We start from the raw sequence: 19,114 nt of genomic DNA on the forward strand, positions 1-19,114 counted from the left end.
TCATGTGAACCATTAAAAGCGGCCATGATTTTTTGTTAAGTAATAATATTTCAAGTCAGACAGGCACCCATGTCATTTTTGTCAGTCATGGTTCCATTATAAGGTATGCCTCTCCTTGGAGCGCTTGAGCACTTAAGCTGTTTGGCTACTTGGAGGGAGGCCCTCAGTGTTAGACCTTGAAAACCACGGCGTTAATGTGTCTCACATATGCTAAGTGTTGAATGTGGGACTCTTATAGTAAGAGCCCTGAAATCCCTTCTCACTTCATCCTGAACTATGAACTTCTCAAGTCCAGCTTTGTTGCTTGAGCCACAGGTTGCTTAGATACAGCGTTTCCCACCTGGTGAGTACTTTTTCCATGTCGAATTCGACTTGTAAGGGTGACATTAGGGTCGGATTCAAAACTTGCTTTGAAAGATACACGTGGATGCAAGTGCTTTTAGGGTGGTGTCTTTATATCGGTAATGGTGTAAGGTGAAAACAAGCTTTTAGGGCATAGAATTACATTACAGTGAAAGGGATTTACTGTCTGTTCATCTCTCCATTAAATATGTGTCTTTTAATCAGTGTAAACAATCTGAATTAAAGCTAAACAAAACGCGATAGAGTAAAAACCCAAAGTGGACGACTTTGACTTATTATTGACGTATTATTGCAGATTGCAGATGGAATATTTTTATCTCAAAATATTTTTTAGCACAGGAAACATCTCTCTGTTACAATGCTGTGTTATCAGAAGCTGAATTATCTGTCATTTAGTTACAAAAATACCCAAATGAGAGCATTTTTTTTCTCTTTAGATGTTTGTGTCATATTGTAATTCACCACTGCAATTTAGAGAGAGAGTTATGCATTTCTTCGTTCCACAAGGGGACATTTCAAGGCCATTTAAACAGTTGACTGGTTGTAAATAACTGGTGTGAATGATTATCTGTCATCAAACAACATCTCCAGTAAGTCATTAATCGTTTGGCAAACATTTCAGGAACAGACAATCCATTTTTGCAGGTGTTCACGGAAAACGTTTACAATAGATTTTATTTGTTTGTACCCCCACTTTCAGGTCAGACCACCTTTATGTCTTCTTCATGCAATGGAGCCCGGATATGTACGGCGAAGGGGTCAGAGGAATGGGACAAGAGCCTGGCTTTATGGTTGTCAAGAAGCATGAGGTGTCAGAGAGTGCCGAGGAGGAGCCCATCACTGACGTCAATGTCAAAGAATGGGAGGTATGGTCAATCCAGCTAAACTTGCCTCAATTATACTTGCAGCCATGGATTAATCATAGTTTATCACTATCCATTAATCCATCATCTGTCAAACCAGAATCATATGTGGTGTATTGTATGTCAAATTGAGCATCCAACACTTCATTATGTAATGCTCATTTTTAATGTGCTGTAATGTGTCGCTTTTGTAAACTGCTTCTGTATTTGGAATTCGGTGTACCACGCCATTTGTTGATTTTTTTTATTGTAATGTTTATGTGAACTTGAACTCACATGTGTTTTTTTATGTATGCCGTGTGAACACTTGCTTTGATTGGAATTACCAATTCTAAACTTCCAACCAAAGTGTTTTGCATGTTTGTGGAATTGTTTACTCTTTTCAGTCAGTCATTACATGTTGTGTGGCTGTCGCTAATGTTGGCCGGAATTCAGCAGCCTACTTTGCTGAATGGGAAACAGCCGCGTCATTATACATTATTTTATAAATTTAATCTAACTTAATTTGGGCTATAAATATTACAGTACACTGATTATTATTTGTTTTCACATTTTTCACCATTTTTGGTGTCTTTTTAGTTTCCTCCCAATAAGAGACTCTGGAAATTGGAGTAATTGTAAAGGCTGGGTTATGCTTTGAACGACTTGAACAAACTGCTCCCAAACTGCAGGGGGCAGTGTGTCAAACATTGTGTAAAAGTGGTGCAACCACTGAAGTTAGTCCCTCCCCATTGCTAATTAGCCCAGGTGGAGATGCTTAAGAGGGGTTAGGGTCCACCTGCACATTCCCCATTTGGGCTTGGCTGAATGCAACATCAGAAAACATCTCACTGTGAACACAATTATGAGAAACTGCCTGTGTTTGTCCTGCTTAAAAATATAAGAATGACACAAAGATATGGAACCAGCTGTTGTACTTAATGAAATTATACTGATGTGTTACAATGACATGATTTGTACATATTTTTAAAGGCTGTTTTAGAAGAATCTCAAAAATGTAGGCGGCAGACTAGTGTTGGAGTTGCTTTAAATTCTTCATGTAAGTGGGCTGCTGTTACAATATTTTAACCAATGGAGCTCGCGTGCCATTCCCGTCCCATGTTATGATTGGCTTGTAGTACTGTCACTCAAGTCAGGTCGCGTGAGGACCCCTTCAGCGGAAAATGTTTCCGTTTGATACACACGGTCAGGTTGACAAGGGTACAAATGTATCACTCTCTCGGCTGGGGGACTTAAATTCTCTGTAATGCGACTTTCAACCTCGCCCAGAAAGCAAGACATGTTTTCTTGGAGGGTAAAGGACCAAGAGAAACAACTGACACATAAGTATACCCGTGTATGTTTATTATATTTAGTTGGTGTTACATATATAGCGATGTACTTTCTTTGTACGTGCATATGTTGTGTTGTGGTCGGCGAGCCGCGCTAGCTTGCTAGCCAAGCTAACATGTCCGCTAGCAAATTAGCCGGTTTGTTCTTCGGTTAGTTTTAAAGAAAAAGTGAACTGTAATGTTCATTATCATGGTGAATCCAGGCGCAAAGCAGACTGGAAAGTTTGCTGTACAAGGTGGCTGTATAATGACACAATGCTCTATTAACTACGACGTCGCGCTGTGTGGGCTAGAATGGGTTTTATAGCTGTTAGTTAGGAATGTATTTTACTCCTAGATAACTATTCATTTGCAGGGCTATGTGTTGGTTTGTTGTTATGTGGTGACGTTGACGTACTGGCTAAAAACAGAACGGAAGAGCGCAGACAAAATATATTTGTGTTCGTACTTTGTTGTTGCTTAAGTAGACATTACCATCGTGAGTCTGTAGTGGTAGTCTGTCACTAGGGTTAACTCCTCGGTGCGACTGATTGCTTAAACGTGCACCTGCTTGTACACCAACCAGTTTAGGCAAAGCAGTGCTTCTCAAACAGTGGGGCAGGTTCCCCTGGGAGGGCGCGGTGAACTGGGGGGAGGAATACTTTTCAATGTTAGTGCAGACCTGCAAAGATTTACAAATTCATCATACTCTACATGCAAATTGACCATTGAATATGCTTGTATGCTTCACAGCTCTTTATTTTGTTGCATTTTCCTCATTTCAGTTTCATACAGTCGAGATAAATAGATTATAATCAGTTTCTCAATGGTACTTGAAATGCGGGGTGGGCATTTGTGTCCCCTGCCAGCAGCAACACAAGGTTTTGGCATGACTACTATTTGGAAGCGTTTGTTGACCTGGCTTTAGCTGAGAGGTGCTACTCCACGGATGTCCCTTCCTGTAATTACGCTTTACTGCATATTTGATCAGCAAACATATTTAAGCAAGGTGGATAAATCATGTCAGTGACCCTTTAGCTGTGCTTGCCATGGTTTTATTCTTTTTGTGTTGCCGGGTTGGTGGTTGTGGATTGCCAGTGTATATGTTTTGTGGGGGTTTGTGTAGCATCAGATTATCCGTTAGCTTGTGGGATCTTCAGCTAAATTAACATCTTTCTAGGCATAAAGCCTTCTCTGCTTTACAATCACTTGCTCTCTCATTTTTAGTCCGGTTAAAAGTACTGTTGTGGTCTGCTAGTACCATTTGTTTGGTCAAGTGTGATCCAGGATCTGGCCAAACAGGTCTGCAATCTAGTCCTGAGTGAGTCAATAGTGAACGCAGATGGCACCAAAACACCATTTAAGCCAGAAGACGTTACGCTAACTGAATACATTTTTGTCAGACATAATGCAACTCCATTTAATCTGTTCCCAACAACCAAAAGTGAACACAAACACCTTTATGGGTTTACAGTTATAGTTTTACATGGAGAAAACTATTTGAAATGCATATCAATGGTGAATGTAAGGCATAAATGAACATATACAGTCACGTCGACTTTTTATTGAAGACGTATATGGACACAGGCATTGTGTTTTTCATGAATTCAATAGTGTTCCTCACCTTGTGTGCGTGTGTTTGTTATTCTCCAATATTCCAGGCTATAAAGTAGGATCACGAAGCATTTACGACTGTTTCTACTTGTTGTGACGTTACTGTGATAGAACAGAAGAAGTATGTCCTGATGGGGTTGGCCGTGTGAGGTGTGACTTTGTTGGACTAAATCCATGCTTAGAAGGTCACCATGTCGATATGTCTGGACTCTGGCTTGTAGTTTTGTGAATTGTTCCAAACAGTGTGCGCCTTAATGGCCAGCAGCTTAGGAGGATAAAGCAGTCAGTCATAAAATACTTCTGCTCTGGGGCTAAAGTTCTGTCTGTGACTGCAGAGCAGATTCTGACGATTTTCTCTATGAATGCTTGCTTGTCTGGTCAGTCGGATTTAAAAAAATAAAATAAAAGATTGTTATATTTAAACTGAATGGTATCTTAACAACAGAGGCTTTTGAAAGTGTGACCACCAAATTGCCCTGCAGCGTAAATAACAGAAGCTTTCTCACCTATAAGTTACTATCTTGTATTACTATTGCATCTTTGTTCGTCTGGAGTATTATTTCTGTCCTTTGTGGTTGTGTTGAATTAATGAGCCTTTTGCTTGAACACTTAAGTAGTTTTACAATATCCTTACAGGATGCTGTTAAACATATTACACAAACATGCAAAATGGCCGAGTGCTTGAAAATTGCCCCGGCCCCTTTCTTCTAACAAAGACCTCTGTTGCATCACAGTGCTTCGTGCACACATGTGACTTCAGAAACCTTTCATCGTTGCTCGTCGTAGAACTGGAAGAATTGTATGTTCCACCTGTGCCTGTCTTTGTACTACCAGGTAGTGTCTATGACGGAGTACCACCGTCGGATCGATGCTCTAAACAGCGAAGATCTGCGCTCACTCTGCAAGCGACTCCAGGTGCCCCCGATACCCGTGTCTGCCCACTCACTCGCTGTTCCACCCAGCCCTGCTGCCCTCCCTGCCAACAGTCTCCTTTGGGCTCCATGTTACACACTCCAGCAGTTGTTGTCGCACATAAACCGAATTTTTGAACTGAATTTTCTTGATTTAGTTTAGAAATGCTGTAACTTCCGGAGCCGTTGACTGAATATGTATCACCAGAGCACAGAAAAGTTGTGCAAAAGTGATGACGTGTTGTCATGACGGCAGTCTTATCTTCACGTGTCAGACTTTCCCCAGAGTCTGGTTGTTATGTTACTAGCTATACGTGTTGGACACGCATATACTGTGTGTGACTCTCAGACATAAATATGATCAGGGAAGTCCAGTTGTTCGTACAATTGTTCAACAAAACTGCTGGAAAATCAAATACGATGTGGTGAGTTAAAGAGGGCGGACGTGTTCCTCCCTCCTGAATTATTCTGATAGCAGACGCGTCATTAGACCCGTGGGGCCTGAAACACGATCACGTCCCTGAGCACCAGTGGTGGTGTTATCAGGAAATGTAAATATTCCAAAAACCCTGCAGCGTAGAGCACACGTCCAACTTTGCTGTGCAAATGTATAAAGTAGTTTGACTCTAGCTCATAATTTATGCAAGACATTTTCCGGTGTCAAAACACCAAAGGTGAGTGAAGGACGGTGTAAATACGCTTGTAGTTAGTATACTGGTAGTGTACTCTCTTCTGCTTTTATAATTACATCTGAGTTAGGGCTGCACAAAATGTGAATCAAATTATTATTTTTTTTTTTTCTGAGAATTGAGATTGTGATTCCCTGGGTGATATTATACATTGTTATGCAGAAAATAATCCATGAAATCAGAGCCATAGCATGCACACTCTGGACAGTACAGTCGTGCACATGAAAAGAAAAGTCAATTAATTATTGCAATCTCATTCTGCGGCTATCAACGCAGAGCAGTGGAGCTAACTCGCCCTGGCCGGAGAAGCCCACTGGGGCACAGGGAGAGGAGGAGAAAGTGTCAGCCGTCAGACCGATTCCTTGAGTTAAATGGCAGAGTTAAGTAAAATCTTAAAAGTCAGCCTAAATTTTTTTGTGCAGCCCTAATCTGAGTGCATAAGGTACTTTTCTCAGCTCATCCAAATACCCCCAATGTAGCATCGTAGTCCAAGTAGCTGAAGTAGCTCTGTTATGATCTTAAAATAGCAGTTTGTTATGACATCTCTCCAGTGCTATTTGGGACCCACGCTTAACATGATTTTCAATGCAATGCATCCACGTCTGACTGGTGTTTGTTGTTGTAGATCACCACCAAGGAGGAGGTAAACTCCAAGCATGAGATGTCCATTAAGACTGAGCTGGAGCCAGAGACATTCAAACCAAACCTCAGAGAGCCAAGCGATCTCTTGGAGGCTGATCAAATAGAGAAGGTATAGTGTCTCCTCCATCTCCACGAACGACAATAAAGTGTATACTGCAGTGGAACCGCTAAGCTTGAGCACAATCTAGTTCTGGAGGTTGCTCGATTTGTTTGGATTTTTTGTCCCCATTGGAAAGTATTTGTTCTAGAGTCCAACTTTCCCAATGGAAAAACATTTTTGTCATTTTTTTCCATTTGTTTTACATAACAATAAATCCTTATAATGCAAAGGTGTCACCTACCCGCAGTGGGCAGAATGTGCATTTTGAAGTGGAGTACAATCTCTACAAATGATCTCTTATGCAGCAGGGACTCGAGACATCTGCTAGGTAGCAGGCTAACCAGTTAGTCTTGTATTTATTTATTCTAAGCTTAAAACGCCAAAAACGTACCACTTCCACAAGGGATGGGAGATCTTTTTTTCCCACTTTAATCAGTATTAAGGTATAGTCTCAATGTTTTGTGTCATTACAACAGACTAACAGACCAAAGTCTACCTGAAAACAATGACCATTTATTAATTTTCTGACAAAATGCAATATAGCAAGGAAGCAATAAGTGAACTGTGATATTACGAGGGATGACAGTATAGCTGGTGAATAATCAACTGAATCCCCCAAATTACAACTCGCCTAATGATTGTGTACACAGTGTATGCATATTCTTCTTAACACCCCTTGGTGATGCACAAGTTTGCCATTTCCCTTTTTCAGGAGTTATGTGCAACCTTGGTTATAGTCCCCCCCCCCATGTTGTTTAAGTCCCATCTTCAGAGGTTCCACTGTATCTAAAATTACAGATGTAAATATCCAAACTGACCTAAAGGCTGTCTAGTACAACTACAGACTGAGAGAAATAACCCACCATAACATTGTAGGATGTTCATGTCTGTGAGCGTACATCAGCAGCGGGGATCAAATAATGTGTCCAGTGTTGTATGTGCACTGTACAGCCCACGGGCATTTCCGCGTCTAAACGCGTCCCAGTTGGCACGTTGACCGATAGAGTGCCAATATGCGACTTACTGCAATCAGCGACGCAGTTCAGGCAGCGTGGAGGCGAACCAAGTGGAGCCTCATCTGCCCGTGGGATCATTTCCAGGCCTGTCATTACAGGGCTTTGGTGCGGCCGCCGCCGCACTACGAGCAGAATGTGCTGAAACGACAAGAGGAGGCCTGAGACTGACGTGTTAGAGCGAACATCAGAGCATACAGCAAAGCTGCTGCAGTATCGTAGTTGTCACTTAAACTCCAATGTTTTAGGCTGTTTGGGTTTTATCTGATGTTTAAAAAAAGAAGGCAGCTTCTTCCTCCCCAAGCAGCGAACTTGCTATTAGAACGTCAGTGTGTCAGCAGCAGCACACGGCCGGGTGGTGGAGGGGCTCTCACGAGGTGCTCTACATAACATTGTGTGTGTTTGCAGCCATGTTGGTCTTCTTTAAATGATAGCTGGTGTTAAAAGGTCAGCACACGTGGAATTGAGCATTGGTCGCAGTAGCCTTTTTGGTCTTTCAGTCGTTTTTTTTGTTTTGCCTCACAGCTTGCCAGGAATCTGCCACCGCGAACCATCGGGTACCCATGGACGCTTGCCTTTGGCACGTCCAAACACGGCATGAGCATCAAGACGCTGTACAGAGCCATGCAGGGACAAGACACCCCAGTGCTCATGGTCATTAAGGACAGCGACGGGCAGGTACGCCTAAAAAGAACCAGTGTTGAATCTACAGTCTCATATGGACGCCAATATTCCCATAAACGCAACATCCAATGTCTATTAGGATTGGAGTTTCTCATATCTAACATACACACAGTTGTAGTACACGTCAGAGAATGGAAGTCCTGTGTCTTCTTCAGGTGTTTGGTGCTCTGGCGTCAGAACCCTTTAAAGTCAGCGATGGCTTTTATGGCACAGGAGAGACCTTCCTCTTCACCTTCAATCCAGAGTTTGAGGTACAACATGACAAGCATTCGTTCTCATCTATGGTTCAAATGTCTCTTATGACATGATCTGTACACGGGGACAAACCCACTGAGAATTCATACATTTAAAGAGCTATGATCAATGTTTGGAGTAAATAGCGTTAACGATGTTATTGTTAATGAATTGCTTTTAATGACTATGTCAGCCGTACAGTGGCGTTACCAACAGTGCAACGTGGAGGATGTTGCTTTGGTCGGCATGGTTCACCACCACCACCACCACACAGGGAGCCCAAACAGCCAGTTAACAAGAGTTGTTGGGAAAACATTGCCCCCTAGCTTTTTGCTAGAGAATTGCATGTCACAAATTTGGGCCTAATCACCCAGCACCCAGCACCCTGCACCCACTAAATAGCTTTGTTACTTATGACAGAACGCTAGGTGTAGTCTTTAAATACATATAAAAGTATTTTTTTTAAAGTATTACAATGGCCCCAACATGTACTTTTCCATCTGCGGTCCTTGGTGGAAAAAGTTTGGACACCCCTGAGGTATGATCTGTTATGGCAAGATGCCGGTTCAAGGATGCTTGGCGAAGAACAACATACAGAACGCAGAAGAATTGTTGCGAGTAAATCCTAATTCAACATTCTAGTGGGGGGGGGGGGGGGTTGTTGAAAATGCTCACCTGGATTGTCTGATGTTGATTCAGGTGGCAAACGCGCGTCTGTGCTACCGTCCTCGTTTTAATGAGTGTCACACCGGGCTTATTAAATAATGTAAACAAGGACGTGGTGCCACATCATCTGATATCAGCTATTGTGTCTCCAACAGGTGTACAAATGGACGGGAGACAACATGTTCTTCATCAAGGGAGATATGGACTCCTTAGCGTTCGGTGGAGGAAGGTGAGGGCATGCCGGATTTCCAACACTTTTTTTTTTTTTGTTGTTGCAGAGCTGAATTCTCTTCTCTTCCAGCGGCGAGTTCGGCCTGTGGCTGGACGGAGACCTTTACCACGGCAGGAGTCACTCGTGTAAAACATTCGGGAATCCCATGCTGTCGAAAAAGGAGGATTTCTATGTGCAGGACATAGAGATCTGGGCCTTTGAATAGCAACACAACACACCACGGGGGGAAATAGACACGCCCTGAGTGAGGGCAAAGCGAGGAGCTCCTTAGAACAATGGCTACGCCCCAACCCTAACTGCACACGAGCGGGCCTCCCCGGGGCCGGAAGCCAGCTATGGGATGCTTGTTGTGCGTTACTACTGCAGTTATTCCGGAGCTTTTTTTATTCTTCGTGGAAACAATACCTTTGTGTATATCTTGTTACAGCCGTGTTGCAGCAGCTTGCAGCATAGGGACGAGTGTGTCATGCAGAGAACGCCTAAAGACAGGTACAAGTCGTTGTGAGGCCTTGAAAAGGGGAGTGTGTGTGTGCGTGTGTGTGTGTACATGTGTGTGTGTGTGTGAGACAGAAAGCTGCCCTACCAGTCTAGCTCATTTGTGTGAACTCTAAGCTCAAGGAGTCCCCAGCAGCCCCCTGGCTGTTGTCCATTCAGCAGTACGCTCCTCACCGTGGAGTCAGGGTCTTACATGAGGAACATGAACACATTCCTTTTACGCGTGGTGGCGTGTGGGCGTGTCCCAAATCGAGTGGTCAGCGGTCATAGGCCACATTCAATATAGCACCGCCGAAGTGGAGAGAATACCTTGCTGAGGTGTGTATTTTGTTACATTTTGTTTGCCCCCCCCCTCCCCTCCAGTCCAGTCAGTCCAGAGGCTAAACTAATAAGAGTATCGTGTGTCGTAGTCCTCTCGTCGTTCACCGTCCTAGCACACCATCTGAAAGCACATCGCTATAACCACGTCGGCCATTGTCGTAATGTTCTGTTCAGTGGGTGTACGTGTGAGTCCAGCTAACACCGGCTCCTCTCGCAGATGCTGGCTGTACTGTTAGTAGACAGTAACGTGTTGCAATAGATTTTTGTGGAATATGCAAATAACTGTCCTGTGACCTCAAGATACCCCGCAGGGCCCTCCCCACCCCCATTCCCGGCGGCGTTTTTGCCGCCGCTTTGCGGCTCGTTCAAGACAGGAAACATGTAAAGCTTTTACGTCTTGATACACAAATTGCTTTTCTGGGTATCGTTTGAAAAGCCTGAGACGTGGTGAACCGTTTCACATGCATATATGACAATTATATATCAGTATATATGATTATATATGGCTGTATGATATATAATCATATATATTTTGCTGTTAAGTGTGACAGTGATCTATTTGTGCTGATATTTCAGCGGTTACAATATAATGTATATTTACCCTGTAAATGATGCTATATATAAATACATATTATGAAGTGTGGATTGGTGGGTTTGCTTCTAGCACTTTAATCTGGTGTAAAAGCGTCAGGACCAGGTTCTTAGATTCTCTTAGATTCTCTTAGCAGTAGCTGTACAGTACTTTTTGGTTTAGATCCATAAGATGTTAACTGTTATTAATTAGGAAGCTTGCTGCTACCGATATCAATAAGGTTATGCCATAATACTCTTGCGTGTCTAAAAACGAGGATCGCTCCGAGGTGGGAAAAGGGGGGGGGGGGGGTGGAATGTGGTTCAGAGCGACCACTGAGGGTTCGGATTGTGTGCCAGGTGAATCTCGGACAGGTAGGTATGCTGGCAAACTGACCTGGCGAACTGGGCGGCGCGTAACATTCGACCAAGGACACTTCTCTCACACCCCCGCCCCCTCCCCTCCCCCTTTCTGGTCTTCCACACCAGTATTTGTGTCCTTGTGGGAAGTCACAAAGATGAATATGGATAATTCTTCCAATTATTTCACCAAAATACCATGTATCAGTGATGTATAAATAATAAAGATCAATTAATGGTTGTAACTATAATATGTCCTAATGTCTTTTATGGCCTGTATAACCACAGTTTTAATGTGTCCCTGTCTGTACACACACACACCCCCCATCCTTGGGTTTCTCTGTATTGTATTGTATGTGGAGTGGCTACTATATTCAGTTGTGAATGAGCGCCCTCTAGTGGTTGCATTGGTCCAGTTTAGTGACAGCATACACAATGCAGTATTGTAGTGCACTATAGTGAAAGACTGAAACTAAGAAGTTTTGTAGAATTCTGTCAGCATGGTAGATCTTGACATTTAAATCTAATTGTGTTATTGCTAGGACATCTTATGTACATCCTTCTTCACGTCACCCTGCAAATTTTCTGTTGGATGTGCAAAACATTCCAAGATTTATATTCCCTACTTTTGTTGATGTGTGCTTGTCTTCATTGTCACGTGATGCAAGATGTGGCCTACTGATCAGAATCCAACCTATAGTAACCCGTGTTCGTTTTAAAGTGGACACATTTAATAGACATCCACTTATTTTCAATTGTTCAAGATATTTAAAAAATAGGTTTGCCCTTTTTTACTGTACAAGGTTGCATATTTTTTTTTGGGGGGGGGGGACATGGTATTTGCTTTCAAGCAAGGATCAGGATCATTCTTTAGTGTTTCCAATATTTGTACAGAAGTACTGTAATGTTGATTGAAGTACACTGCAGGGTACTCAAAGGTGCTTTATTCTTCCTGAATATTCAAATTAGCACAATAATTAAGTGGTTTTAAAAAGTTTAAATATGGTAATGAGACATTGCTGGATGTTTTGTGTCGTCCACCTCAACCTCATCAGATGTCCAGTGAAGGATGGGTGAGCACAGACGAGGTATAACAGTTTGCCCACATGAACAAGTCATCACTAAGGCACACTCAACATGTAAAAAAAAAAAAAATCCTCATCCTCGCTAAGGAAAGATTAGCTAATGCCGAAGGCTGGAAAAGTGCAATCCTGGTCGCTGATCATCCATGGGAGGGCTGGCTTTTCAGTACAGGAAGTACTGCAGCTCAGAGTAGATGAGGGGAAACAAGACCATGCAAGCACGGTAGAGGATGGCTCCACTTTTTAAAACAGCTCTGTGTTTGGTGCTCCAGGATTCAGACTTGAAGTTGAAGTAGATTGCGTACAAGGCCACGGCAAAGAAGTGTCCGACGAGGGTCATTGGTTTGGGAGATAAACTGGTGAAAAAATTTAGTATTATTCACCAAGTATTACTGTGAATAACGATAGTGTTAGAATATTTATTATACATACACTGAAAGTAATCCGATAGGCCCGGCAATGCACTCTCCTCCGAGTTTGAAGTACTGAAAGCAGGCTTTTCTCAGTTCATGAAGGGAGTCTGGTCGTCCAAACAGAAAAACAAGATGATGCCTGTGAATGCTAATAACAATGCAGGCAAACTCACCATCCGTGGCTGCAAAGAGCTCATACAGGGCCTGGGCCAGCACGTTCACCACAAAGGAATGTGATGACTTGCGCTCCCAGTGGAATTTCTTGTTAGCCTGTTAGGTGACACGGAAGGCTGAATGGTATTTTCCTTTATGGAATCTAAAACTGGTGTCAAAGTGGTGCCATGGAGGACCGAGACACTGCAGGTTTGCTCTCAAAGTAGCTTCTGGCGAGTATGTAAGTGTGAGTTGAAAGACTAATACAATCCAAAGGTCATATTAACGACCAATCAAATAGCAGCTGACCTGCAACAGGGCGCTGTCGTCGTACAGGTCTGGAATGTTCCTCAACAGGCGCCTCCAGATGATGACGTCATTGAGAGCGACGCTCATCCCTCCTCCAGTCAGTGGATGCCTCATATTGTAAGCATCGCCCAGGAGCAGAACGCCTGCAGTGCACACACACTGATTGGCTGATTTGGCTCCAACACAACATGCATCATCACTTTATATTTAATACAGCTTTGATTTCATGGTGAATATCTTATGTATGAATTATGAATACATGTTGTCATTGTTGCTTTCATACTTTTTGGCGTTTGTGGCAGTTATTTTTCAATGGCCTATTTCAATTGAATTGAAAAAAAATTAAAAGATTTGAATGTAACTTCATCCTTTTTTTAAATACTAATAAAAACAAGCACAAACTATACAAAATACTAATTAAAAATAATTTTGTTTTTTAGGACAAAATTTTAAAAAATATAAAATATATTTTAAAAATGTAAATGAAAGAATATTACCCTTACGAGGGTCATGGGGCGTGCTGGAGCCTATCCCAGCTGATTTCGGGCGAGAGGCGGGGTACACCCTGGACTGGTCGCCAGCCAATCACGTGGCACATATAGACAAACAACCATTCACACTCACATTCATACCTATGGACAATTTGGAGTCGCCAATTAACCTAGCATGTTTTGGAATGTGGGAGGAAACCGGAGTACCCGGAGAACACGCAAACTCCGAGGGTGGGATTGAACCCTGGTCTCCTAGCTGTGAGGTCTGCACGCTAACCAACCACTCGTCCGCCGTGCAGCTTATTTCAGTTGAATTGAAAAAATTAAAAAAAGATTTGAATCTTTTTTTTATACAAATAAAAACAAGCATACATTATACAAAATACTAATCATTAAAAATAATTTTGTTTTTTAGGACAAAATTTTAAAAATAATATAAAAAATATATATTAAATATATATTAAAAATATATTTAAAAATGTAAATGAAAGAATATGTATTCATATTAAACATGTTTACTTTTCATACACGATCAGCCTTTATGGACACCGTGTACAATGCTGAATATTTTCCAGTTTTTTCCCAATTTGAGTATGCCGCCTGTGAGTACCTGACTTGTTGACAGGAGAAGGCGGGAGGAAGCTGGCAGGCATGGACCTGACACGATCGTTCTGTAGGGCCTCCATGAAAGGTTCCTTTAAATGCTCTGAAAAAAAGAGCGCCCAGGAGATATAGTATGATCCAGCTCATACTGACAGAATGTGTAAAAGTATGGATATTGATGTACTGCACCTAAAGAAGTATATCCAGTGACTGCGTTTACCTGGAAGCTGAGGGTGTATTTTCTCTGCCAAGTACTGCGGGAGGTTACGGGGCATCTCCCCCCTGATGTCCACAAGGACCCTGGTGTGTGTGGAGGAGATCTGATAGACCAGCACGGGGCTGGGGTTGGCCAGCACCAGCTCTGCATTGTTGGCTTTGAACTGGGGGCAGTCCTGTAAAGGACGAGTACTTCATTCTAATGCTGCTGAGTGGAAGAAAAAAAAAGCTCAAAAATAAGCAAAAGGCACCTTCATGAGGCATCCAACGAAGTGAGAGGAAGTGCGCGCTTTCCCAGACACCAAACTCTTCCTGAACTTGGAGAAGCAGCCGTCAGCCACCACTGTCAGAGCTGCATGCACTTCCTGAAAAACATCATCACCTTCATATGAATATTTATTGAAGTATTAAGTAGTAAGTTATACTCAACTTATACTATTCCGTTCTCGTCTTACCTTGATGTGGCCTGTGGCTTTATCCTTGTACTCAACCCCCGTTACACAGCCATGCTCTTCCTCCAACGCCGTCACCGTGCCTTCTAGAAATGTGACACTAGAGGGCACCAACAGGTCAGTATGCTATTAATATGGACATGGTCACAAAAGCTGCACAGCAACGCGCAGGCGTCACAGCTAGGACACCCAGGTTCAATTCCACCCTGGGCCATCTCTGTGTGGAGTTTGCATGGTTTTTCTCCGGGTACTCCGGTTTCCTCCCACATTCCAAAAACATGCTAGGTTAATTGGCGACTCCAAATTGTCCATAGGTATGAATGTGAGTGTGAATGGTTGTTTGTCTATATGTGCCCTGTGATTGGCTGGCGACCAGTCCAGGGTGTACCCCGCCTCTCGCCTGAAGACAGCTGGGATAGGCTCCAGCACCCCCGCAACCCTCGTGAGGATAAGCGGTAGAAAATGAATGAATGAATCTTCATACTACATGTTCTTCTTCTAATATTTGGACTTTGTTCCTATAATATTTCTTTAATATTAAACATTCCCAAAGCTACTGTAATTCTAGATTTAGATGGTTTATCATTATATTACAACTTTACGGCAACTTCTTTAATATTTCAATCTTAGGTTAATTGGCGACTCCAAATTGTCAATAGGTATGAATGTGAGTGTGAATGGTTATTTGTCTATATGTGCCCTGTGATTGGCTAGCCAGGGTGTACCCTTCCTCTTGCCCGAAGACAGCTGGGATAGGCTCCAGCACCCCCACGACCCATGTGAGGATAAGCGATATAAAAAAATGAATGAATGGCCATAAAAGTGTGTGTGACTTCTGATTTTGTTTAAAGGGATTTAATTATTATTATAGTTACATTATTAACTATTATTATTATTTTTCCATTTTTCAAATCTATGAATATTGGAATGTTGTATTGTTGTGCTAAATGATGCCAAAGTTTCAGATAATGAGGTTTAGAGCCCTGAAAGAAGTTCGGAATGGGTCTAAATGCTCGATTTCAGATATTTTTTCTAACACTTGCTCTCTGTGATGTCACAAAGAGCCAGACTTCCTTATATGGGCGTGTCAGGGTACACCTGTCCTCATCTCCGCTGTGCAGCCCTCTTTTGTGGAAGATTCCACCGTGTTTATTTAGTGTAAGTAAGTGGTTGTCTGTGTAGCATTATAGAGTGTGCATACATTAGCATGTTACCAGGGTGTAAACCACTAAGTTTGTTCCCGTCACAAAACAACATGAGCTCACCTGGGCTCAGCCAGGGCTGCCTTCCGCAAGCCCATAATGAATCTTCCATGATGGAAAGCACGTCCACACTGGATTTTCTCCTCCTGCTGAGGGTAAGGGATCTCCACCTCTGTGTTGGTCTCCATGTTATGGATCACATAGCCGTTGACCAGATGGGCATCGAGATTCTCCACGGCGCCTGTGGAAGAACGAGCGCAACAATGTTACACTCGTTAAGAACCAATAGGGCACTGATTGTTTTGAAGCTAATTAGTGAGGAACATCGAACATAACTTCAACATATTACATAATAACAACACACACCACAGTTTTCGTACATTTTTGCCAAAATTTTGGACTAACCAATCTATTTTTACTGTACTACATCGTTCCACAAAGTGTAACAACAAAAAAAACAACCTGCCATGGGTCCAAAGACAGTCTGCACATTTAAAAAAAAGTGAGAAACATTTCAGAATATTATTTCTGCACGGGGCTGCACGGCGGACGAGTGGTTAGCACGCAGACCTCACAGCTAGGAGACCTAAGTTCAATTCCATCTCAGTGTGGAGTTTGCATGTTTTCACCGTGCATGCGTGGGTTTTCTCCGGGTACTCCGGTTTCCTCCCACATTACAAAAACATGCTAGGTTAATTGGCGACTCCAAATTGTCCATAGGTATGAATGTGAGTGTGAATGGTTGTTTGTCTATATGTGCCCTGTGATTGGCTGGCCACCAGTCCAATGTACTCTCGCCCAAAAACAGCTGGGATAGGCTCCAGCATTCCCCCGCGACCCTCTTGAGGATAAGCGGTAGAAAAAGAATGAATGAATGAATGAATGTTTTCTGCATGTTAAAACTATAATTACAAATATAACTAAAATATGTTTTGTTAATATTTATACCATGACTTTAGTTTTTTTAAAACATTTGGGTTTTCATCTGAACTTTTGGAATAAATTAATAATGAAAACAGAAGTACAATTTATACCATTCTTACATTGTATTTACAAAACTGGGCCATTTTTTACATGTCATAAGACTACCTTTTGTGCAGACAGCGCAGGTTTGATTCCTGCTCAAGGCCCCAACACCCAACCATTGGAGATATCCAGTGCTGGGAGTCACAGGAAGTACTTCCCAAGTTTGGCGTTTGACTTAAGTTGAAGTTACCAAGTAGTGCTTAAATGTAGAAAAAGACTCCCACCAAAATAATGAATATGGCAACCACAACAAAAAGCCTCCGTGCGTCTCTCACCTTCCAGGCCCAACTCTTTGAGCGCTCGATAGCCGCCGGGTTGCAGCAGCTCCCCGACTATCCTGTCAGGCTCCTTCAAGTCCCTCTCGATTACAGTCACCCTCCTTCCATCCCGCGCCAGCACAGCCGCCATTGCTGAGCCCAGGACTCCGGCCCCAACTATCACCACGTCTGGATCCATGTCTGAACCAATCCCCGAGGAGGAGCCACCCGTAGCCACTTGTTTCCTTCTTTTCAGCTTCTAGCAGTGAAAGGACATGAATGAGCTGTTACACAACAGAAAATGCCATGCATCTAAACTTGTGTGAATCAACAAAGTATAAAGTGATATGATATGTAGTATTCTACACTGGTCACTAGGTGTCAGTATTGTTACTGTAAAGTTCGGTGAGACACTCAAATGGCAGACCTGATCACAAAACAGACACAATAAAGATGCCTAATAAAAACACGGGCCACTGCTCACACCTCAAAACGCAACTTCCTGTCTGCCTGTAACTCAGCTTCCCAGGGAACAAATTTATAGCAACACACATAAGCATGAATCCAATTTATGTCTTATGTATTTTATTTAGTGTGAATGTGAGTGTGAATGGTTGTTTGTCTATATGTGCCCTGTGATTGGCTGGCGACCAGTCCAGGGTGTACCCCGCCTCTCGCCCGAAGACAGCTGGGATAGGCTCCAGCACCCCCCGCGACCCTCGTGAGGATAAGCGGTAGAAAATGAATGAATGAATGTGTTTTATTTACTCTGATTATGTTTGCTATATTTGATCATGTGAGTGTTAAGGTGACTATAGGGGTGTTAGTTCATTTCTAGAGTCTTCAAGTAATACTAAAAATCATATTTAAAAAGTCGTATGCATGTTTTCTGTGCTGTATATTTGAAAATATTTCATTAATAAATAAGGAATCCTACTTTGCGGCAATTCACTTATCAACATTTGGTCTGGGACCAATTAAAAGCGATAAACGAGGGTTTACTTTATGTTCCAATACGGTTTGTAGCTATACAACATGTATACATGGAACTGGAATATTATAAACTATATGTTCCTTTAACAAACATACAAAAGGCTATCTCCAGTGGGGTTAACATCTATAACAGTTGAAGAATGTGGCAGCCATTTTGATATATTGTGTACGTACATTAATAACAGTACAACCATTCCAATGTTGTTTAATATGCTAAACCGGGCCACACGTTGGACACTCCTTGTCTTTATAACTTTTTTAACAAAATATATAGATGTTTTATTTTCAAAATCTTACCTTTCCACACACGTTCTCAGCATTCCCACTCCTAGCTGATGGACTTTGAGGGGCGAGACGGTTGACGACAGGTAAGACAGACAAGAGGCTATGGGGGAAAGTTAGCACCTTCTGGCCATGAAGGTTTCGGAAATAAGTCAGCAGGAGTCCCACTGACAGAAGTAAGACTATGGCTGCCAACAGCTCTTTCTGAGATAAAGCCCAAACAAATCCTGACTTTTTGTATAAATATGTAAAGCTAGCTAGTCCCAAAAAAGTCCACATTTTTAACACAAAAAGATAAACTGTCAACGTGGTGAAAACAATATGAATAATTTATGATTAATTAAATAAAAGACTAGTTCATCATCACCATATTTTAAAAGAAGGTGCTAGAAGGAAACATAATTCTGTAACTCGCTTTCGAAGTTGAGGATGCTGAATATTGGATGACGATGTCAAAGACGCAGACTCTTCTGATTGGATACTTTTACAGCCTTTTTGCGGATACTCCAATCAGATGAGACGTGATGGTGAGCAGAGCTCATGCTTATGCGCTGATTGGACAATGCTG

General features: G+C 42.3%; 2 protein-coding genes across 11 annotated transcripts in view; one reads left to right on the plus strand and one right to left on the minus strand.

Moving 5' to 3' along the window:
• Positions 1-11,340, plus strand: part of oxr1a (oxidation resistance 1a) — a 114,256-nt gene extending 102,916 nt beyond the window's left edge. For 2 of the 10 annotated variants that reach the window (XM_058053867.1, XM_058053866.1), the window contains 7 exons: positions 1,064-1,229; positions 4,985-5,065; positions 6,376-6,501; positions 8,031-8,183; positions 8,345-8,440; positions 9,245-9,318; positions 9,391-11,333. In XM_058053867.1, coding sequence (XP_057909850.1) covers positions 1,064-1,229; positions 4,985-5,065; positions 6,376-6,501; positions 8,031-8,183; positions 8,345-8,440; positions 9,245-9,318; positions 9,391-9,526 — 832 coding nt within the window. In that variant the 3' untranslated portion in view covers positions 9,527-11,333. Of the gene's footprint in view, positions 1-1,063; positions 1,230-4,984; positions 5,066-6,375; positions 6,502-8,030; positions 8,184-8,344; positions 8,441-9,244; positions 9,319-9,390 lie in introns of all 10 variants that reach the window. The other 8 variants (XM_058053872.1, XM_058053871.1, XM_058053874.1 and 5 more) reach the window with 8 other exon arrangements.
• A 550-nt stretch (positions 11,341-11,890) lies between these two features.
• sqlea (squalene epoxidase a) lies at positions 11,891-18,961 on the minus strand. The gene is made up of 11 exons (XM_058053877.1): positions 18,562-18,961; positions 17,290-17,530; positions 16,052-16,229; positions 14,790-14,886; positions 14,586-14,699; positions 14,339-14,510; positions 14,126-14,221; positions 13,025-13,167; positions 12,736-12,832; positions 12,582-12,669; positions 11,891-12,505 (listed from the first exon to the last, which is right to left on the minus strand). The coding sequence occupies exons 1-11, from the start codon at positions 18,823-18,825 to the stop codon at positions 12,313-12,315; spliced, it is 1,683 nt and encodes a 560-aa protein (XP_057909860.1). The 5' UTR covers positions 18,826-18,961; the 3' UTR covers positions 11,891-12,312.
• Positions 18,962-19,114: the final 153 nt, after the last annotated feature.

The sequence above is a fragment of the Doryrhamphus excisus genome, chromosome 17 (genome assembly GCF_030265055.1).
Source record: "Doryrhamphus excisus isolate RoL2022-K1 chromosome 17, RoL_Dexc_1.0, whole genome shotgun sequence".
NCBI classification, from domain to species: domain Eukaryota; kingdom Metazoa; phylum Chordata; class Actinopteri; order Syngnathiformes; family Syngnathidae; genus Doryrhamphus; species Doryrhamphus excisus.

Coding starts and splice junctions, on each gene's coding strand:
- sqlea (XM_058053877.1), bottom strand. CDS start 18,825: ATGTGGACTTTTTTGGGACTAGCTAGCTTTACATATTTATACAAAAAG. Junction 14,700..14,789: donor AAGCCACAGGCCACATCAAG/GTAAGACGAGAA, acceptor GATGTTTTTCAG/GAAGTGCATGCAGCTCTGAC. Junction 12,833..13,024: donor ACGACAGCGCCCTGTTGCAG/GTCAGCTGCTAT, acceptor GTCACCTAACAG/GCTAACAAGAAATTCCACTG.